This window comes from Antedon bifida, chromosome 2 (assembly GCF_963402885.1).
Source record: "Antedon bifida chromosome 2, ecAntBifi1.1, whole genome shotgun sequence".
NCBI lineage: Eukaryota > Metazoa > Echinodermata > Crinoidea > Comatulida > Antedonidae > Antedon > Antedon bifida.
This window is the reverse complement of record NC_136227.1, coordinates 14,609,442-14,632,618: the sequence shown is the minus strand read 5'-3', so window position 1 is coordinate 14,632,618 and position 23,177 is coordinate 14,609,442. Positions and strand designations below refer to the sequence as shown.

The 23,177-nt window shown below is 29.7% G+C and overlaps 1 protein-coding gene and 2 long non-coding RNA genes across 4 annotated transcripts in view; 2 read left to right on the top strand and 1 right to left on the bottom strand.

The window, feature by feature from the left end:
* Positions 1-20,606, top strand: part of LOC144858925 (palmitoyltransferase ZDHHC17-like) — a 45,249-nt gene extending 24,643 nt beyond the window's left edge. Inside the window, exons 3-4 of the mRNA XM_078715075.1 lie at positions 19,776-19,874; positions 20,601-20,606. Coding sequence (XP_078571201.1) covers positions 19,776-19,874; positions 20,601-20,606 — 105 coding nt within the window. The remainder of the gene's footprint in view (positions 1-19,775; positions 19,875-20,600) is intronic.
* The window catches only part of LOC144835198 (uncharacterized), a 329,884-nt gene that overhangs the window by 78,146 nt on the left and 228,561 nt on the right, over positions 1-23,177 (bottom strand). The gene's annotated exons all lie outside the window — the stretch shown is intronic.
* The window catches only part of LOC144835189 (uncharacterized), a 164,352-nt gene that overhangs the window by 72,511 nt on the left and 68,664 nt on the right, over positions 1-23,177 (top strand). The gene's annotated exons all lie outside the window — the stretch shown is intronic.

Genomic DNA, 23,177 nt, shown 5'->3' with positions numbered 1-23,177 from the left:
TGTCGATCGTTGCTTTACGTCTATTTTTCTTGCGTTTACGTCGATTTCATTAAAATATTGTCGTAAGCGGTTTCCTGTCAAATGTTGGTTTCTTACGTAAAAACAACGTAACAATCGTAACTGACGTTAGAAATACTGACTACTCTTACGTCGACAGGAAACCAGCCTTTACTTGCCATCAGCGACGTTTTTTTCGCGTCATTCGAATAAATTTAAACAAGTTTTCCGTTAGGAGGCTTATTAATTGTACAGGCGAGTAGTTGTACACGCTCCCGACTAAGGAGAATTTTTTTTATGAATAGAGACATGCTCAGTAATTGTAATTACGAACAAACAAACAAACTGCGCATGTGTATAGATGAAAATATCGCGCAATAACAAACATGCTGCATGGACATTCCGACGTCGTAGTTTGTTTGTGGTGTGTGTTACGATGTTTTTCGCGAGTGAATAAGAAGCATATAAAACACAAACGAAAACTATTTATTATTTTATATTGTTTGTGATAAAAAACTTTATCCAGGCAGGCTGCATATGCTGATAATTGATAGAGGCCTGATGCCGATGATGTGTTTTTAAATTGTCGATTAATGAAAAACTGATATTGGAGAGAGTGAACATAGGCCCAGAGGCACGTACCGTACTGAGCTTTAGCACTAGTACTATATACAATACACACAATATATTATACACAATTTCATATTTTTGGTGGTACGTATATTGTTCTGTATAATTTTGAAGATCCTAAGTTGTTTAATATTTAATCTTATATTTAATATCATATTTAAAATTATTTTGAGTTGCTCCTACAGCCTTGTGTTAAATGTTAGTTGAAACCATTGTTATAATTTTAAATCTTTTGGTTTAGGAACCAAATTCAAGCCTTTTAAATTCTATTGGCTTGCTACTCATATATCTTTGTCATTTTTTGGTTAAATTTAGCTATTTTAGGGCTTTCAACAATCTACAACATTCTAATTTTTATAGGCTAATCAAAATACAGTATCTAGCTATTTTTTGGTTTTCAACAGTCTACAGTATTCTAGCTAAAATCTTGGTTTATTTAAAACTGATTATAAATTGCTAAAAGGTCACATAACAAACAAAACTTGTTTAGCGTCCTCTGCCCTCCCAGATTTTTGGCTTTTCTCTGGTGTAATTTTTTTTGGTGTTAAACAGTTTATGAGAAAAAATTGCTTTGATTAAATCTTAACACTAACATTATTGTGGTTATAATCAAGAAATTAATAAGCAATTAAATTAGTTTAACAATACATTGATAAAGGTGCACACAAGTGTAGCCAACAATTCTTATGTAAGCCACATTTAAATTTCTACATAATGCATTGCTCTCTAGTTCTAAATCACCTACTGTGAACCTTAATCTTCGATATTAGTTTGAATTATACTAAATTGTTTGGTCTATAAATGAAAGGAAAACAATTTCTTATATAGTTTTCATTAATTCATTTATTTTTAATCCCATGAATTATTAACAAATAATTACATACATCTATTATGTATTTTTGTTTATGTGCATAGTAGGCTAGATAATAAGCAGCACTTAGCACAATCAATTGATTGTCTGCAAGATTCCAATTGTACAACTCTGTCAATAACCAATGCTAATTACATATAATTCAAGCATTCAATTTGTTATCAGCAATAGATAACAAATTTGATACATAGCAAAGCAGAATTGTTTCTATGAATTAAAATGCCCACATAAAATATCTAACACAAGAAACAGATTTAATGTCCAAAGTATCATCTCTTTAAAGCCTTACTGAAGATGGTGATTGTTTAGTCATATTCTCTGACAACATAGATGAAAAGGTATAGCATGTATAGTATAATGAACACAATGATGATGAAAACAATTATGAAGTATCATATAAAGAAGATGTATACTGTCACACTTTGTAATAAACAATGCACTTTATGAAAAGTTTGTATCACTTTTAAATAACCTGTCACTTTGTAACTAAATTTGTTTGACAAATATTTAAAAGTGTGATAATTACAGGATATTACAACAATAGTGAAACAGTAAAACAGGATTATATACAAACAATGAGGACATTTTTAATTTAAATAAATGTTCAGTACGATTTATAAAGTTTTATTTTGAGACAACTTTCATTAGTATCATAGCATTCCATTATTCTGTACATTTTCATCGATATTATCTCCAATAAAGTAATGTTTTTACTTATATATAGTAGAAGGTATGTGATGTATGATATGTTATGCCTTTTTTTAATAATAGGATTAGGAGGACCGAAACATCAATTATAGTTACAAATTGTTGAGTCTTAATTTCATTTTGTTTGCATATTCAATCACAGCTAATGCTATATGATCATAGAATCACAGCTATGCATAAGATCATAGAGGCAATCATTGTATTTAACTACTGTGGAGTAGCTTTGTGTCACTTACTACAACTGTTCTATTGATCAGATCACAGTACATAATATCTCTGATTAAAATGAATTTATTTGTTTCATAATGATTCCTCTACATACTGTTCTTAATAACAATGTCATGATGACAATTAATTCATTAGATAAACACACACACACACACATTAAAGTAAATCTGATAAATTGTTGTCTCATGTAAATTATTTTCAAATGTCAAATAGATCTAACTATTGGCCATTTCTCATTGTAGAAATGTTGAAGTTTATTAAATAACATTTTTTTTATTGTTCTGATATTTATTTTTTAAGTTATTGAATATTAAATATTAAAATTTGACGTTACGGACGGGAAATTTGAAAATCTTATTTAATTCATAAACTATGCATTTTATTACTGTTTTATCAACAGATATATTTACTTTATGTCTCAATAATACAAAATCAAGTGATTAATTAAAATTGTGTTGTTTATTAATTTCATACATGCATACGTTTGCTAAGCCCAGATCCTGGGAAATGGAAATTTATCCCGAGACATTATATGTACCCAATAGAATGTACACTTAAGATTAGTAAAATTAATACTGAAAATCATAAAATTTCAAAAAATATGCCAGTGTTCTATCAACAATTATTAAAAGCTGTTGTGATTCTAAATAACATGTACAGAACCACACACTGTAAACGAAATTAAATCTCAACAATTATGGGAAAACAAGTATGTAACATTGGATGGCAAATCAATGTACTTCTGCTCCTTCTGGTATCAAAACAATCAATGATATAATTGTTGATAATGAACTATAACATATCAAAGGTTGATTCCAATGTTATGTAATAAAAAAAACGGGTTAATTGAATACTTTGCTGTTATCAATGCCATACCGCATCAATGGAAAACAATTGTTAAAATACCAAATGTTGAAAATGAAATAGATAAAACCTTAGACATGCTTACATTCTATAAACAAAATAAATCATCTACGTTTTATAGATATCTTATTAATAGTAAAGTCTCTATCCCAAGATCACAAGTGAAATGGGAACAAGAATTTGGAGTCGATTTAAATTGGCACACAATATGGTGTAATAAAGTTTTAAACACCAAAACATATTGTAAAAGTTGCCCAATTCAACTTTAAATTGTTACACAGAATTATAGCATGTAGAAAAAAATTGAAACTATGGAAATTAGCTGATAGTGATAAATGCCAAAAATGTAAAATAGAAGTAGAAAACGAAAAACATATGCTTTATACATCCAATTCAGCCAGCCTGGAGAAAGTTCGATTCAATGATTTAGTCGAGTCAAACTGTTTCATTACCCCAAAAAAATTGCAAGAAAATGTTTTTTGATGAATTACAATAAAATATGGTCTCAAAGTTTACCCAAATCGGACTACCGCAAAGGGTCAAAAGATCCTGTAATCAGCTTTTACGCACTTAGACACACATCGTGTCAAAGGGAAAACCTTGTGTTTTCGATTATTTAGGCTCTATGATTTTTAGGTACGTAGATATGAACATTTTTTTATGCCATATATGGGTCAAAGGTCACAAAATGGAATTTCCGGTCATGTTTCAACAAAATGTTTAAAAAGGGTAAATATAAATATGTATGTTCTGAACATTTTGACACCAATATTAAGACTCTGTGATTTGCAGTTACGTAGATATATAAACGTCATGCCATATATGTCCAAGGACACAAACTGGAATTTCCGGTCATGTTTGAACAAAATGTTCAAAAAGTGTAAATAAAACATATATATTTTGAATAATCTACTACAAGCGATTACAGATTTTTTTTAATTGGCGGCCATCTTTTTTAACGTCAAATTTTGAACCTTTGCGGTAGTCTGATTTGAGTAAACTTTTGATATATGTTTTTTGAGACCATATTTTATTGTAATACGTCAAAAAATATTTTCTTGCAATTTTTTGGGGTTAGGCTTAGGTTTGAAAATGTACAAAAAACAATATGGAACCTATACAGAATAGAACTTTTTAATTTAATTAAGAATGAATATGCATGTAACATTATCAATGCTAGGAAAAAATGGGCTAACGTCAAAGAAAAACTGTCAGAATTTTTTCAGTAAGCTTTAATGGAAATAAAGTATATTATCTGTATGTATACGTATATTATACTTTTAATTTGTGTATATACATTTCCATTTTATTACTTGACAGTTTTTATAGGTGTTTTTATGCTAGTGTATATAGGTCTAATGTATTATATTTGTGTATATTTTTTTTATCGTTCTTGGTTTTAATGTTAATTTTATGCATATGTGTATGTATTGTATGGGTATATATGTGTGTATGTATATATATATTTGATATATAGTATGTATTTATATATATATACATGTGAATGTATTGATATTATATATATATACAAATATATATAAACTGAAAGACACACAAATTATGATAAATAATTTAACAAACGTTTCATAAAAGTAAACAACTTTTTATTAAACATGCAATATATTTTGTAATAGATAACATAACAAAAAATATGCAGAAAATAATGTAAATATATATGAGATTATGTAATTGTTGTTTATGTAACATTGAATGAATAAAGGTGGTGGTTAACCACAAAAGATAAAAAAAAATTTTCATACATGCATTTCAAATTCATCCGCAACGTTTTAGGTTGTTTTTTTACATTTATTTTCAAAGTAATTGTGCAAAAATCTTGATATTTTATTTTTTCCTCCTGAGGACTATATCTCATTATATTATGAACACATTTTTTGAAAATTTTATATTTTGATGAAAATATAATATTTCAAAAATATATTGTTACGGACGGGACATATCATTTAAATTCTAATTATTTCACAAACCATGAATCTTTTAAATATTTTTTTGCCAGATATAGTTACTCTATGTCCCTATTGTACATAGTCAAGCATTTTATAACACATATTTTGTTTATTAAATTTCATATATGCATTTCAAAATTCATAATTGTCCAGTCCGCGACATTTTAATAGGAGTTTTGGGGTGTTTTTTACATTTCAGTTAAAAGTATTGATGCCTCAATTTAATATTTTGTTTTCTACTATTAAGAACTGTATGCAATACATTATAAACAAATATTTTGAAACTTTTGGTAAAAATATCATATTTCAAAAAATGTATTGATGACATAGTCATAGGAACGAGACAGACATTTTTGTTTCGGATGGGACATTTAAATCCTTTTTATTTCATAAAACCATGCACCATTTTTTCACATAAATATATTGTAGTTTTTATTTCACAGTAAGCTCCAATTGTTCATAATCAAGTATTTTATTAAAATTTATTAATTTCATACTTGCATTTAAAAATTCATAATTGTTACTTCTGAGACATTTCGATTTGGTTTTTCCTCAATTATTGAAGTAATGACTCTAATTAATTCTTAATTTTAAATCTTAATAACTAGGCTACAAATACAACTGATCAACAGATTACCATTATATTTTCTAACAAATGACATAAATAAAAATACCTGACCTAAAATTTACTAATTTCAATAGCATAATATACTACACTACTTATTTGTGAAACATCGATATCACTATTGGCAGATAAATCTAAATCGTTATTTTGACTAAAAACCTGTCTTCTTTCTCTAAGAAATCGAGAGGTTGCTGCGCGTTCATGCGGTTCCGGCGAGTGCTTTTTTCCAAACGAAAACAATAGATCCAACTTTGAACAGTTGAACGTCACTTAGTCAAATAGAAGGCACAAAAGCAGAGATAGTGTAGTACTAGTAGGAAGATGTTACACTTCCTATTCGATCAATGCAAATAAACGCGAGACACTATGGGCGCCTATTTCAAGGGTACGGAAGGTTATTGTATAGGAAATAGGCTATATAACAGATGAATAATATGACTGTAAAATTAAGATTTAATACGAATTAACATATAAAATGTACTGTTATCTTTATAGAAAGTGCAAATGAATCATATTTTTATGTTTTGGAATACAAATTTGTGTTCCAATTACCTGGAATTGTTTAGGTACCTGGAATATCTACCATATTTTATTTCTTTTATTTTAATGTTTTTATTTGCAAATCAACTGTACTTTTTAAAAATTATTTACATTTAATTGTTTATCATTGGACAGAGATTTTATACCTAGCTTTAGAAACACTTCTTCATCAGAGTGAATAAATATATTAGGGGCCTATTAGTGGTAATAATAATAGGCCTACAATGTGTATGCCTATATAATAATTGATTACGTATGGTTTATTTCTAAATGGGTAATAAAAGAGAATAGGTAGTATGGCATGTGTAATCAATCAATCAATCAATATTTATTGTAATCAATAATATTATACAAATAGTCGATCTGTCTATAAGGGGAAACATATACAATGAATACGGTACCAGTAGGACTAACATTATAGGAATTTAGGACTATGAGTATGTTTTTTTACTGAAAAAAAACCCAATTATTGTTAATTTTAATAATTTAATAATAACTTGTAACACTCCAAACTTTTGTGCATTCATTGTAATTTTATATGCCATGATTTATGTAATGCCTAACATTGATGATAGTATTAATTATAAGCTGATGAGTTCATTATTGGTAAGGTTTATCAAGGAAAAAATAACCGTGGGGAGGCCTACTTTATCCCCTTTTATTATACTACCCTTACAAAAAATGTTCTATAGAATCTATATATAAAAGGTTTTAGTTTTATTGAATTTCTATAGAAATGAATTTACAGATTCTACCCCTGAAGTTTTATAGAAATTGCTTTATAAAAAATATTGAAATTGCAGAAGAATTTCTATCATTTATTCATAAATCATATATTGTTTGCCAACAACAATACTGTATACTGTAAAATTTGCATTATGACTTCAGACTTGACTGGGGTTTACCCAGTGATTTGTAATAGCCGAAGGCAGGATGGCAATTTAATTTAAATTTTATCGCAGTTCAAAAGTGATTCTCCATGGAGAGGGAACCAACAAGAGGGCGGCTGCAATCGACCAATCAGATATGCCCTACACTGTACGCACTGCTAAGCCTGTGTTGAGCTTATCTGCGTGAGAACGATAGGCAATGCAGCGTATAAATGCGAACGCATTCTATATGATCCTCGTTATACAAAAAATGCTAGATTACCAAGAAATTATTCATTCCATTGTGATTAACAATATATTTAATTTTATAAAAACTTCACTGTGCTTTGACAAGAATATGTGTTGTAATTTATGTGGTCTTAATGTATTATATTAGATTATTATTTTTTATATTAAATAATGTTTTTGAACACATTTTCGGCCGCCATCTTGTTGGTTCCCCCTCCTGTTGGAATCACTTTTCAGTCTGGAGTACGCCCTCTAGCCTTCGGCTTACAGCTCACTGGGTTTACCAAGATGGGTAAGAGTTTTTATGGGTTTGGGTACGAGATGACCAGCATCCATTCATGAATGCGTCTACAGGCACGCGCGCGTAAGCCTCCTCCTGATCCTAGCTCAGTGTTTACAGTCATGTCATGCCAAAACTCACTCAAAATAAATGTATTAACAATTAAAAAGATCCAAAAGCAGTATGAAAACATCATATTAATTTTTAACTTTGTATAATAAAGAAGTTTGATGTTTTTTGTGGCTTATTTTTAAAATTTATTGCCGAAAACACCATTTTCGTTGGGCTTTGCCATTGCGCTCCTCACGTCTATCCCTACTCATCATGAGAGGCGCCCTATCTCGAGCGGTTCTCTAATTTTTGAGCAAAGTGTAACATCTTCCTACTACACTATCTTTGACAAAAGATAATGTCATATCTAAAAGGGGATTTTCCAAGCTTTACGTCACTGTTTTTCGTTTGTTGCTAGGCTTCGCAGAACGAGAGCTACATCGTGTTTAAAATCCAGGGAGTTGCGGGAGGTTTCATCGCTTTAGGTGCTAAAGGGTTAAAGAGCAATTGACATGAATTGGCATTTCTCAACATTGAGACAATTAAGAATGAAGTTGTAGCTTGGTTATTAAGACGCTAGGCTACCAATCTAAGGATCCTGTGTTACGCGTTTTTAAGAGTACAAACTTATTTCATCGTATCCTATAACTTTTTTAAACATTGATGCTTTCAAGTAAATTTAAAACAATTAATGGATAGATATTATAGTTGAAGACTATCTAAGTTGTATTCCGGCAGATGCGGACATTCAAGCAACCCTTGCTTGTGAATCACGAACGTTAAAGAGTGAAAAAGTTCATTAAATGATGAAGCCTCGTCATAAACAGTAGAATTGAAGCCATTTTATGATGCATTACAGAAGGATAATCACTAGATTTATTTTTACATTTCATCAGATCCAAAATCTTATTTTACAAATTACAGTAGGCCTAGTATGTTTAGCTAAAGAATATTATGCTGACAGTACAGTATCTCAAGCCAGCTTTAAATTATTTTTTGTTATTTTTTAAAATATAAAACAAAACGGAATAGCATAAAACAGGCCAATTTCAAAATTATTAAATTATAAAAAAACTCTTATTTTAAGTTAATTTATACTAGAGTGTACACGAGCAAAACATATGCATACAGTACTCTATAAAATGAATAAATAATATATTAAGATTTAATGACAATTTTTTGACAAAATGGGTTTTATAACCTAAAATTAGAGCAAATGTATCAAAACATGAGTCCATATTATTAATATGATAATATTATGAACAATTTCATATTTTTGGTGGTTGTTGTGCTTTGTACAGCAAAGTTTTGAAAATGTCCTAAATTAACCAATGACAAGCAAATCATAGGTAAAATTACTTACTAGTGTTATTACATGCATTTGGTGTTTGAAAAAATGGTAAAATGGTGCTCAAGCTTTTATTTGTCAGAGCGGCATGCATGAGAGAAACATGAACAAAAATACCATACTTACCGCCCGTTTGAGATTTAAAGTTTTAAATGGTGCATGTGATGCTAGCGATGACCTGAATTGTGATGCAAGAAAATGGCCATGAATTATCAAATGCAGCATTCGGCAGCTTGCAAAGAAGTTGGTCAAAAACACATTTTTGTACAAATTTGCTCTTCGACCATAGCTTAATAGATAATGGGGAATCAAACGGTGCCCCAGCTCAAAAGGCGCTAGTATCAGTCTTCTGATTGAGGAAGATTCGGAGTAACAAATTTTAAGTTGTATAATATAGATTGGCTTGCTACTCATAATAGTCATTGTTGGTTAATATTTTCCTATTTTTGTCTTATAAAAAACCTATTTTTGAGTTATTTAAAATTGGTTATTGATTTTGTCTTTTAAATCGTTAAATTGTGCGTAGTGCTACCAATTTGAAAGGTATTAAATTTAAAATCAATGCCAAGACTGGAATTCTGTTTGGATATCATAGATGAAATACCCTTGTAGCATCGCAAAGATATCATTTTTGATAGATGAATTTGACAATTGGAAATTGTTTGGTATTAAATTGGTGGCAAATGCTACCATACATTTTGGAAAGCTTATAGTATGTCTACTTTTTGAAATCCATGATAGCAATGACAATTGTACAGCTTAATAATTTATGATTATATAACACCGCCTACAGAAAATATGCAACACAAAATTTTAGTAAGTGTAATTTTGCAAATCCAACAATTATTGACAACACTAGAGGTCAGAAGGTCATCAAACTTTAATAAAAATTGAAGTTTTGTCTAATATTAACTTTTGACAAAACAAATACAATATAGATCTTATGCAAATAGATGTTTTCATGAACATATAGATCCAATGAACAAGAAAATTAAATGAAAAAAAAAAGAATATACAAATTGTTGTACATAGCAGCACATGTATGTGCCTGATTGAGGCAGGATCAGATGTAAATGTTGCAGACAAGTATATAATTAGTTAGACAGGGATAATAGTGTCAGCTGCATTACATCAATTGAATTGGTTTTTATATAAAATTTAATATTTTGCTCAATATTTATAGCAGCAGCTTCCTATTTTTAAAAAACTTGTTTCAATTATTAATTGATAATAATAATTGATTTGCATTAATTGATTATAATGATTAGAATTTATTACCGTACCAGAAGTACCTTCATTGGAACTTCCCCCTGAAAAAAATGTTATCCTATTGTTTCAATGTTATTTGCATGTGTTGTACCGGTGGAAAAAATAGGCTATGATCATATTTCTGTTTCATAGCATGCTTTGGAGTGTCTTTTTCAGCGTACTAGTGGTGCCATCTAGATGTGTCATCTATATATAAATTATGGTTAATTCTGACATAGGCGAGCACAATGCAAAAACTTTGGTACAAATCTCCGCCTTGGATACCTACCTTATCTATCTCAGATGTACCGCGAAACGTAGATTTGATAACATTAATGTGCAGTTCGACGCTATTTTTCCATATTTCTATCTTAGCAAGATATTATAAAGAGTTTTTTAACAACATTTATGATTTCAACAGTAGATTTTCTACTCAATTTCAATTCTTGGCGGTCAAGTTATTTCCGGGTTTATGATAAGTTCACCTTGCAGCAACTTGGTTTCAACTATTTTCTCTCTTTTATACACAAGGGAGCAGTTAAAATAATAGATTTGACCCTAAAGGTGACTGGAAACAGGCACTTTCCATCAATCAATACAGTGTCCCTTTGGAAGACGGAAGAAAAAAACAGATACTATAATAGGACTGGAGCTTAAGTTGGCCATTAGTCATAGCCATTTTAGTTTTTTGTATATTTTAGGAACGGACCGCGCGTGTGAAAGGTACAGTAGTTAAAAAATAAAAATTATACTGCAAATTAATAAAGATCAAATTAAATATACGCCATAAAGAATCGGAATATATTGTGGGGAATAGTATTATAAAATTACATAGGGAGATTTGATGATAAGACATTAATCGAGTGAAATCCCGATAGCTGAGTTTTATTAAGTAAGCTGGCAGGAATAACTGTAGGCTATCTGTGTCCTGTTAGGACCGAGATGTCTGCCCATGTTGCAAGCCGTAATGTCTTCTTTCTTGGGCCGAAATGGCCCACTCTGTCACGGCAGTTAGTTTCAAAAGATGTTTAAATTAAATAATGTATTAATACTTATTAGGATGATATTTATTTGAATAAACGCCTCTCCAATAAAACATCACTTTGAATAATAATCACACCCCCCACCTCGCCAACCCAACTATCTAATAACCGTCCATCCCATCCACATTTATAATAACACAATTATACTATTTGTAGTAGAATTCATCGCACTGTTATCTACAATTTACCAAGCATTTGTTATTCTTTTTTACCACTTTTCATTAGACCACTATTAGATAGAGGATTTCATTTGATTATAAATGTTACCATATTATTAAAACTAAAAAATTTAACATATATCCCTCGAATAAGCCCCTCCCTCGAGTCAAATGAACTCCGCCTCCCCACCTCCGCCCTATAAGGGCCCTACCAAATAATAAAGACTATACTTTAAAATGTTATTAATCATCTAAGACACTGTGAAACAGAATAGTTTAGTTTTACGAATGTCAAGCATTTTCAATAATGGTAACCGACAGAAAACGTAAAAGAAGAACATTCATTCCGAGAACCATCGTCTACACTTCCTAGAGGGGGAGCGAGCGAAGCGAGCTCACCCTCTAGTTTAACAAAATTTGCTTTAAATCCCGTTCCATTTTCAGATCTTGGCTAAGGCCCTGGACATTTGGGCAATCCCCTTAAGATAGTCCTGCTACCGCCCCTGTAAATAATTCTAAGCATTTGTGAAACAAAATACTGATTATTGATTTTTTGATAGTGGATAATTTAAAAACAGAAACTATGTTGGTATCACAAGGATGATACACACACAGTGATATATCACTTTGTTGGTTTTTCTGTCTTGTGCTGCTATCTGTATCGTGGTATTCTAGCTTTAAAGTTAAAACAAATTAAGATAAAATGAATTGAATATTTATTATTGAAATGAGTAATTATTATTCAATTACAAAAAATTAGTTTTGAAAGCTGAATTCAATCAGCTTGGTGTCTATGAACATCTATTACTACATTAATACATAACTTGCTTGCTCATCTTGATTGTGCTAAATACTTATGCTAGGGTTTTATTTCTAGATTTTTCGTCCTCTTTTAATACTACACAATCAAGTATTTTAATGAAATCAGTAAAGCAGCTTAAAGAATAATAGGAACTAAAGATAGTAAGAACAATAAAGATATTGAGATATAACAGTGCCATAAGTAAAAAGTAATTATGTCGGATGAGTATCACCCTTCCTCACCATTACCTTGTCTTTAGTAAGTCAGGGCGTTTAGTGTACCCAAGATGGAAAACCAATAGGATGAGAAACTTGTTTCTCACTACTGCAATGAGTCAATTCAATGAAACTTGGATACATTGATCATTTTATGCTATACCCTTACACACACCAATCTTGCTTGTATTTTGTATTTAAATTTTTTATTTAATCTGTATTTTCAATTATGTGTTTTATCTGTATTTTACCAAATTTTAACCATTTTAACCCCTTTTTATATTTTTATGTGAATTTTTAACTTTGAACAAAAAAAAATAATGTCAAACCATGTAAATATTTTACTGTGTTTGACCATGAATAAATGAATACTGTAATATATCACAGAATTAAAATTGTCCTATCCTAATTATGTAGTTTTCAAAGTATTAAATACAAAAATACTAAAGAAATATAAAATGGAGACTGCTTTTTTTTTATACATAAGAAATATTATAATAATAATTAATCAGATACTCTACAATACAATTTTAAAGTTGATTATTTTAATAAAATATAATATTTTTGGCATCATGTGGTACCACTCACACGGTGATAAAACCTAACATGGCTGTTCAAATGAGGCAAAAGCTTCTCTTTTTACCTCCTTTTACTAATTTTACTAATATACATGTACTTTCCTATCTACCAAATTGTTGATTCAGACTAACTGACACCAGGTTTAAAGATTTGATAATTTCCTTAGATGATATCTTTTGTACTCAAACCACTCTGAGTCTAACTAAATACTTGATCTTAATACAAATTTTAAAAATGCCAATAAATATAAGTTATTAAAAGATAGTAATAAAATTAGTCAGTGATTTAAACTCTCAATATAAAATCTGGTAGTGATGATGATACACCTTTTAAACTGTTTTACAAGTTATCAACTTTCCTTTTGCATTAGTGTTTAGTGGTTACAATAATATATAAACCAGAAAATGATTGTCAACGCTTTCTGTGTACCAATCCAATTGTACCCAATGTTCCAAATTAATTGATCAACAATGTTTGTGGTTAATTAAATTCCACAAATGTAAAATTTATAGCAGGCAACATTCAAGTTTATATAAATTTTGTGCACAATGAAAAGAAGTTTGCTATTCATTTTGTATAACAAACACATGGAATATTTTAAAACACATTTTTTTTCTATTGTTCACTAATCGTTGTATACTTTATTGTTTTATAGCATTGCTATGTTTTAATATTGTTGGTGTTCCACTTAGTGCTTTTTGACAATTAGGCTTAAATATAGTTGTTACTGTGTGCAAAACAATATCAGTTTTTTGTGGCAACAGTGTACAGTTATATGCTCTAATTTAAAATATAATCTTTAATATGTATTATTATCAATACATAATGCTATACATTATGTTTTTTCACGCTATGGTCATAAATTTCCATTTGAAACACTTTATAAAACATTGAAAACAATAGTGCCTCGACCATTTTATTAAATTAATATTATTTTTTTTAACAGTATTTAATTATTTAAAAACATAAAAAATGAAGATTAATTAAATTAGATTTTGAATATGTTATTTTGTAGGGTTTTTAATAAAGTTAATCACTTTTGTAGAAAAAAAACGGGAAAAATGTTTTCACTTATAAAATGACAAATAAATGGTTAAATTCAACCAAAAACCCATTGGCTGGCAGCCAATTTTTTCATTAAAATATTTAATTTGAAATTTTTTTTCAGGTAAATACATTTTTTAGGATCAATTTTTTGGTCCGGATAACTATTATTATGTTACATTAAAATGGCACATTCAACAACATAAAAATAAATAATTTTTTTTCAGGGGGACAACACATCTTATATATGATTTTGTATTTTAAAAGTGCAATTTTCACAAATTGTTTTTTAGACAAGTCACTTAAATGCCCTATGATCCCTGTGTATTATAAAGATCAAAGATGCTAGTTGTACTGAATATTTTAGTATGATGTTTTATTCATCATTTTTAGTAATGCATTTTGGCATACCGTATATTTCGGTGTATAAGTCGCACTTTTGACACGCAAATTTGACCTCTAAATTAAGGGTGCGTCTTATACACCGAACATATGCCTCGCCACACAGATTGTACATATCGTCACCTCGTTGGCTAGGCCTGAGTAGGCTAGGCCTAGCCTAGCTACAGTGTACTAACGTAACGGCAACCTGCTTCTGCCTAGTTTTCAAGGCATTTTAGCGTGATGTTATACTAAATATGATGAAAAGATTTGTTCATTATAGAGATTGTTTTAGGCGCTCCGAAATAATTTCATTTGTAAACGTTTACGATTGGAATAGGCTAGTATTTATTTATAGTTATACGCACGATCGCCGACCGCCGTACCCCCAGCGCAAGCCCTTCTTGGCGGCCACATGGTGTACGGTATTCGACTAGTATATTCTCCAGTTGATTATAGCATGGACCTAGCGTACACACTTCTCGAATACATAGATACTAATCGAATACGATTGTCCGTGAAAACGTGCGCCCTCTCGAAATGATCGAGCGAGGCTAGCCCACACACGTGCGTGTTACACACACGGTCATGCACTCGATGTTGCGGGTACGAAACTCATGAATAACAAGTTAGAAAGAACTTGTTGAGGCTGGGCGCGGCCGAGCCTAGGTAAGAAAAAAGCTAAATAAAGAACGCCGTTGTAGATTAACAAAATATATTATTACAATAAAATTGATTACAATTTAAAAAAACATTGTTTTGATGAAATATAAAGTGCGTCTTATACATCGACGATATAAATAATACCAATATTTTACTCTCAGTTAGGGGGTGCGTCTTATACACAGGTGCGACTTATACACCGAAATATACGGTACCCTCTTTTATTGTCAACACATTACCAACTCCGTCCACCACCTCCTCCTCATTAAATAGTGAAGAGCAATGATATTAAATGATGTAATATAGATCCATATTAGACCCATTTTTAGTTTGTAATTATTTTTAACATAATACATTACAAGGGCCTATACATTTTATATTACACAATGCCCTCACTCATCATTTATTTATTTTAAAAATGTCTCTGTTTGCTCGCACTTTCAGTACCATTGTACTGTTCAACAAAAGAAAAAGTGCTTGACGGTGATTATTTTGCTTTTTATTAAAAGAAAAAATTTAACAAACACAAATAAAAAATAAAACTTGGTCTATTAAAGCTTTGGTTGCAGCGCAAGTTAGTTGACCAATAACCGGTAATTTGTTTAGTTTTATACTAAATTAGGCCTAACTGTAATAATATCACAGGCTATAAAACATGTACATTTACTATCAAAATTTATATCCTGATGAATTTCAACATTTCTTAAGGGCTAAATAGAACTATGCCATTAGAATTATAAAGTGTTTAAAGTTTATTAATTGATAAAATATAAGATTGTTGGCCTCACATAAACTACATACACAGTGAGCAAATCTAACATGTTGAAGCAAGGCAAAAAAGCTTCTCTTTTAACCTCTTCCTTTTAACAATTGTAACTCAAGCATTAATATTCTGACTGGTATATCCAAATATGGTAGTGATGATGATATACCTAAAATTTGAAAGCTCTTTTCTTACAAGATATCAACTTATCTTTTGCATAATAAATAATAATAAACAATAAACCACACAATTACCACTGCACATGGCCTTCTGTGTTCCGATTCAATTCCAACTTGCACCCAAATCTCCTGGATAGAGGAGTGCCACCTCATTATTAAAATTTTTTTAATAAAAAATATATGTGTGGCCAAAAATGCTAAATTTACACTTAATGTCCAATTTACAGAGCAAATTTACTTATTTTTGTGTGTGAATAAAATTTGCTCTTTGTTTTGTAATGTATGACGTAGAAAATTGTAAAACAAATCAGTTCTATGTTTGCTAATCGTTATATGGTTTTATAGCATTGTTGTTTTCCACTCTAATAATAGTGCTGTGTTACAGTAGGTCTAAATGTAGTGATTATTGCAAGGAAAACAAAATAATCCTTGCATTATTGTTAATAGGTATACTTCAGTCCTCCCAACTCTTCCAATGACTGCAGAAGATATTTCGTGTCATCTCTTACTGTCCCGCTGAAATGCAACTTCTTCCGATTTTTTATATCAACAATAAAATATCCCCATGATGTATAATATTTGTATAATTTTTACTAATATATAATACAGGGTCTGTCGATATCAGTCTGTCAGATGTTTATAATAGCCTGCTACTACCAGTTCATGCTTTCTTTAATGCAAGAAATACTGAGTTGGCACTGCATTTTCGTTCTTTGAAATACCCATGTTTATACTGTTATATACGTTAATATCTTTCCTTTTTTAATAGTGCCCTCTATGTTTTGATATTTTCCAAAAATGTTATAGTGCACGCTATTAGTGTGGACATACTATCATAAAACCTCTCAATATTTCATTTGTTCAAGTTGAGATGTCATACTTTAATTCATTGTTCACACCAGCAGTTGATTGAATGTAATGTTTAAATATTGTCTACTCAACAATAATATGTGCCATTTGTGTAATGTACAGTAAGCATTAATAAACTTTACATTATTTTTTCTTTGCGTATCTAAATACCCTATAAAGTATGAATACACATGTGGTTGATAACCACAATAAAATAAAATATAGATAAATTGGCCAGACAAATTGGTAGACTGCTAATAACTTTATCAATTCCAATAATTCAGACAACAATGAATACAAATAAAAAAAAATAAAATAAACATCAATTTTTTACCATAAAAAAGACTTCCTGAGATAACAGTTTTAATTATTGTTCTTTCTTCATTAAATGATATTTTTTAAATTGATATTCTATTTAATAATTTAAGAAATAAAGATTTATTATCAATTATTTTTGTTAAAAAATCAGTAGTAAACATTTTGTGTAACATAAATATAGTTTGAATTACTATGACTATAGTACTATGCATATTCTGAGTTAGAGGCATTAACCTCTAAGGTTGAAGTGACCCACTTATAACCCAAACAAAAAAGTAAACAAAGCATTTCTAATTTTCCATGAGCCTTCGTTGTACAGCAGCAGCCGACAAACATACACACTAATCAAACAATTGTAATCTATATACACCCCATTCGGCAAAAATATTTACCATAGAGGAAGGATCGTTTTGACCATTATTCAATGATATATCTGACGGTAATTATTACATGGCCTCTATGTTGACAGCCAAAACAAAGTCATAGAACATAGGTCTTACAAACTAATGTCTGCATACTGTACATATCTCAAAGACTCTCTGTGCACATGCCCAGTTTGAGTTTACAAATTCCCATTTAGACTTTCTTACCAGACATGCTTTGGGGTGTGCTCATGCCCAGTTTGTCTTTCTAAATACCCATTTTTTCAGCCATAGTAATCTATTATAAGCTTTTGCATGGCTAATGCTTCCGTTCTCTTGAATGTAACTGCCTAAAGGACTGGTGCGAAAATTATTGTTTACTTTTGAAAATTAACTTTTTTATTTATTTTATTTACTGAAGTATAAAAAATGTTGATGGGATAAGCAATGATTATGGAACATACAGCACTTTATTTTTTTATTGGTATACTCCTGGCGACCATGGTCTACTATGAAAGTTTTAGCCTCAGTGAATATTATTCACATCCTATACACAATGTATTGAACTTTTTGTCTTCAATGTTCATCAAAATAATATATTAATATCAGATTATTTATTTTTGTTTTAAAACCATTAGTTATATAGGATTTATATAATTTTTTATTAGATAATTGTTAGTTGCATTAAATTTGTTTGAAATGTCAGTATGTATACATATGAATAAATAATGTTTATTATTTCTTTTATAATTACTGTATAATGTCTTATTTCCAGTGATTGTTTTTGTTATATCCTTGAAATAAAAAGAATATAATAATTTTTTTGGTGTAAATTTTAATCATTTTTATAAGTCAATTCAATAAATATAAAACACAAATAATAAAGATGTTACAAAATCTATTAAAATGTATAAATTTTAATATTTTTTACATTGATATGATTTGTTTGGTTCTTGGTAGTATTCTGGCATCAGCCAAACCTTCACCCATTTTAAAGACAGGCTTGAACTATCCAGGGAGGTATGAAAATGGTCATGGTATTTTTAAAAACTGTCCATTTGATCTAACAAATTAAAAAAATGAAAACATGTTTATACATATATCTGTTATGTGGTTCAAAAAGATGTCTACAATTAACTTGTTTATCTATTTTAGTCGTGTGCAACGTGACTCTACAGCTCACTATGTTGGTCGGTCGGTAAACACTAACTCAAATTTGCGCACACGACTGCAGCCATGTATATGGCCTTGTTTTTTTATCAGATTAAACTCAACATTAATATTGTTACAATCAATATTTAGACTAATGTGTGTATGTCAAACCTCTTAAAACGAACAATGTTTTGTTGGTACACTAACAAATCTTTCTTTAGAATAGTGCAGGCCATTATCTCTGATAATATAAAATAATAGATTTGCATTACATACAAAATAATAACCATGTGCAAGGCTTCCAATTGAAATGAAAGTACCAAAGCAATTGATAAAATAGGATATGCTACACTCACAATAACTTGTACTAGCTAATGCCACCATCACACCATAGAGCAATGAACTATTTCTTTGCTCTATGATCGCACAAAGGATAATTTAAATATATTGAAGTTTTAAACATGCCCCTGAAAGTAAAAGTTTGTACACCAAACCAATCCAGTAATTTAATATTTAAACAATATTAAATTAAAAAAAAGTTAAATAATTTAAATACCAGGCAACAACATTTTTACGTAAAAACTGGAATAATAATAAAAATGTATACAAAAGTAGAAATAAAATTTTAAAAAGCTAATTTGATAGTATTTGTGTGCATTGCGTATATGATCACACAGCAAATACAAGTTACAAATTGAATTTGAAAATTGACACTTAATGGATGTATAATTATATAAAATATTAATTAACCAATAAATATGTAAAAGATGTAACTTGTATGATTTTATATTTTAGGTTGGACGCTCAGCTTTGCATTTGGCAGCTAGGACAGGTCACTCAGCCTGCTGTAACCTGCTGGTTGATGCAGGGTCAGACATCAATATCCAAGACAGAGTAAGTTACATTCTTTCATAGTCATATTTTTTGATATTTTGTATTTTAAATATAATGATCTTTTGAGTAATAATATCTGCATGTTATAATGCTATTTAATGTTTTTATTGATGCTAGAATTGGCATTATTTGAAGTTTTTCAATATATTTTTTTCTCTGATATTTATTCATAAAAATTGCTATGACACTATACATTTTGTCATGTTTAAACATTTCCATTGAACTCTTTATAAAACAATGAAAACTACACCAACATACTATTGAAATATAATCCTTATTCCAAAGTGTAGATATACAGTAATTAAGTCTGAATTATGTACACTTCTATTACACAAAATTTCTTTAGTTCATTTTCACAAAATTGTTTAATAACTTTGAAACACTATGATTCTACCTATATATCACATAGAGGTACAAATGATCAAAGATGCTAGTTGATAGACATATAGACTGTATTCATTTATTTTATAATTATCATCATACTCATTTGCGATACTCTCCTTTATTCCTTTCAACAACATCACCACCAACTCCAACCACCTCCTGGTTATAGTCACCACCACCAATCCCAAGAATGATGATGCAGAATTTGGTTAAGAGCTAAAGTGATCTTTTAATACACACCACAATTATAGTTCTTTGTTATTAGGTTGTAATTATTTTTTCCATTTACAATATAAGATACAGATAGTATATCTGCCACATTTATTCTTTCTTTATACTCAGGATTAACAAACATAAATAAAACTGAAATAGTGGTACAAATATAATTTTGTAAGTTATTTACCGTACCTAGTTTTTAACAAATCACCTTACATAATAATTACAGTATCAAACCACCATTACAATGTCATACAAAATGTAAAAATAAACAAATCATCATTAGCATAACTAGGTGATGATTGATCCATTACAATATTTTTAGTATAGTAAACAAAAAATAAAGGGAAATTGTTTAACACTAAAAAACCTACATTAGAGGTGAAAAACAACAAGAAACACAAGAAAGCTGAACTAGATTTAAATGTTCTACACAACTGTAACAAGTTCAGAGTGTATCCAAAATTTAACATTATGAAATATTTTAGAGCACTGATAATGGTGATCACCAGTGCTTTGCAAAGTCTGCAGTTGCACTTTTATCATGTTTTATTCATTCATATTTATCTCCATCATCCAACTTTATCAAACAAAACTTTTTTGAGGATAAACATACAGTAGCTATATGTAAGGTTCAATTTTTATAATTTTAAGTTTAACATTTTCTAACATTAATGTTAAATGGTTTAAAAGAACTTATATAGACAAATTTCAAATTTCAGTACAAGCTATTTAACAAAAATATATATGCCAAGTTATTGTAGCATAACTTTGTATTTTAATCAATGGATGTAAATGACTTTGCATTATATAAATGTATTACAATTGTTTATAAACTCTTCATTGTTGTAGATTCTATTTCAATACAACCTTTTTTAAACTAATATTAACCTTGGTTCGTCCTTGTTTCAGTTGGATATGGTCCTATCTTTTCAATTTACATTCATGTTCACAGAGTAAATTAAGATTGATCTATTAAGATTAAATTTGATAAAACTATATTCCATGACAATTTTCCTATGAATAAATACTGTAGATGGAATTATTCTTACTTTATTGATTTGATTCAGACCAATTTCATACACATTTACACATCCAGCAATATTTTGTTCATTTTACTACTATTTATTATACAATTCATTTATTAGCTTTGTTATGGGTTTAACAAGCTAAATTCTGTCTGTCATATAATAATAGTCAAAGGCAAACAATTTCTATTGATCATACATCCTAATAATCTATCCATAATTGTTTTTTATAATATCACAGAATAATTTGGATTTTTATTGTGCTACAGTAAAGTTCAAATTACACAGGAGAATCTCTATTCTTTTGTACATAAACTTTGAGGCACTTTAAAAAAAAATTGGAAAAATAAACGGTGTTGTAAAAAATATTATCAGATGACTATAATATAGGTAATATAACGTTACGTTTCTGGTGTTTTCCTTTATTGATTTGATTCAGACCAATTTCATACACATTTTTTAACTTATAATATGCATAGAAAATGTTTATTTTACTACTACAATACCTCATTAAGTGATTCATTTATTAACTTTTTTATGGCTTTAACAAGCTGAATTCTGTCATGGGACCTATATAATAGTCTTATAATAGACAATAAATTCCTATTGATCGTACATTCTAATAATTATTGATCCATAATTTCCCCTATGTTTCATAATTTTTTTTTATTTTATTGTGCTACAATAAAGAAAAAATAAACGGTGTGGTAACAAATATTATCAGATAACTAAATATATTTAATATAACGTTTACGTTTCTGGTGTTTTTATGCAATTTCAAATTTTTATGCTATAGTTTAGTAAAACTGAATTTATCTTATAGACTAGGCTATGAATGAGGTAGGTGCCACCCGGAGAGGTAGAAATTCTCATATGACTTTTCTAGACCAGTTTTTTTCTGGGGAATCCAAATATATTGGGTAAACGGGCTGTAACCTGAGAACTTTAGTGTGAGGGCGCTTTTTTCAAAATGGCTGCCAGTTACAGTAGACTATAATATCTTGGCAACCACTGGTCATAGAGAGTTGATTTTGGTGTCAAATTGTTCGGAATGTACATGTTCCTATTTGATGTAATAGAACATTTTGTCCGAAAATGGCCGGAAATACCTATATTGACCTTTGACCCAATATCTAACAGATATCATATCTCCGTAACTACTCGACACAGAAAGTTGTAATTGGTGTCAAACTCTCCAGAATTTAGATGTTTATATTCAAACTAATAGAACATTATCTGTAAAAATGACCGGAAATAACGTTACTGACCTTTGACCCAAAATGCAAGACATTTCTCCTATCTGATCACGTTAATCTTGTCAATTAATTCATTTTGTGCCAATTGGAGGTTGACATTCTCATATTATTTTCTGGACCAATTTTTCATGTGCAATCCGAATATATGAGATAAATAAGCCATACCAAGAATTTAATTATTTTACTACATACATGCTTCCCTTTAGTGTTTCAGTCTGTATGTCGTGTAATTATCTTCAAGATTGCTCACATTACTGCAATCTGAAAAGTCTTCATATTCATTATGTGTAAACAGTTCCTGGACATCCATGGGCATCACTGTCTCAATCCATTTAGGCTCCATTTGTTCGTTCCATCCATTGTGTGTACTGTTGTTGACAAAATCATTGACGTCTGCTGATTGCCATTCTTTAGTAATG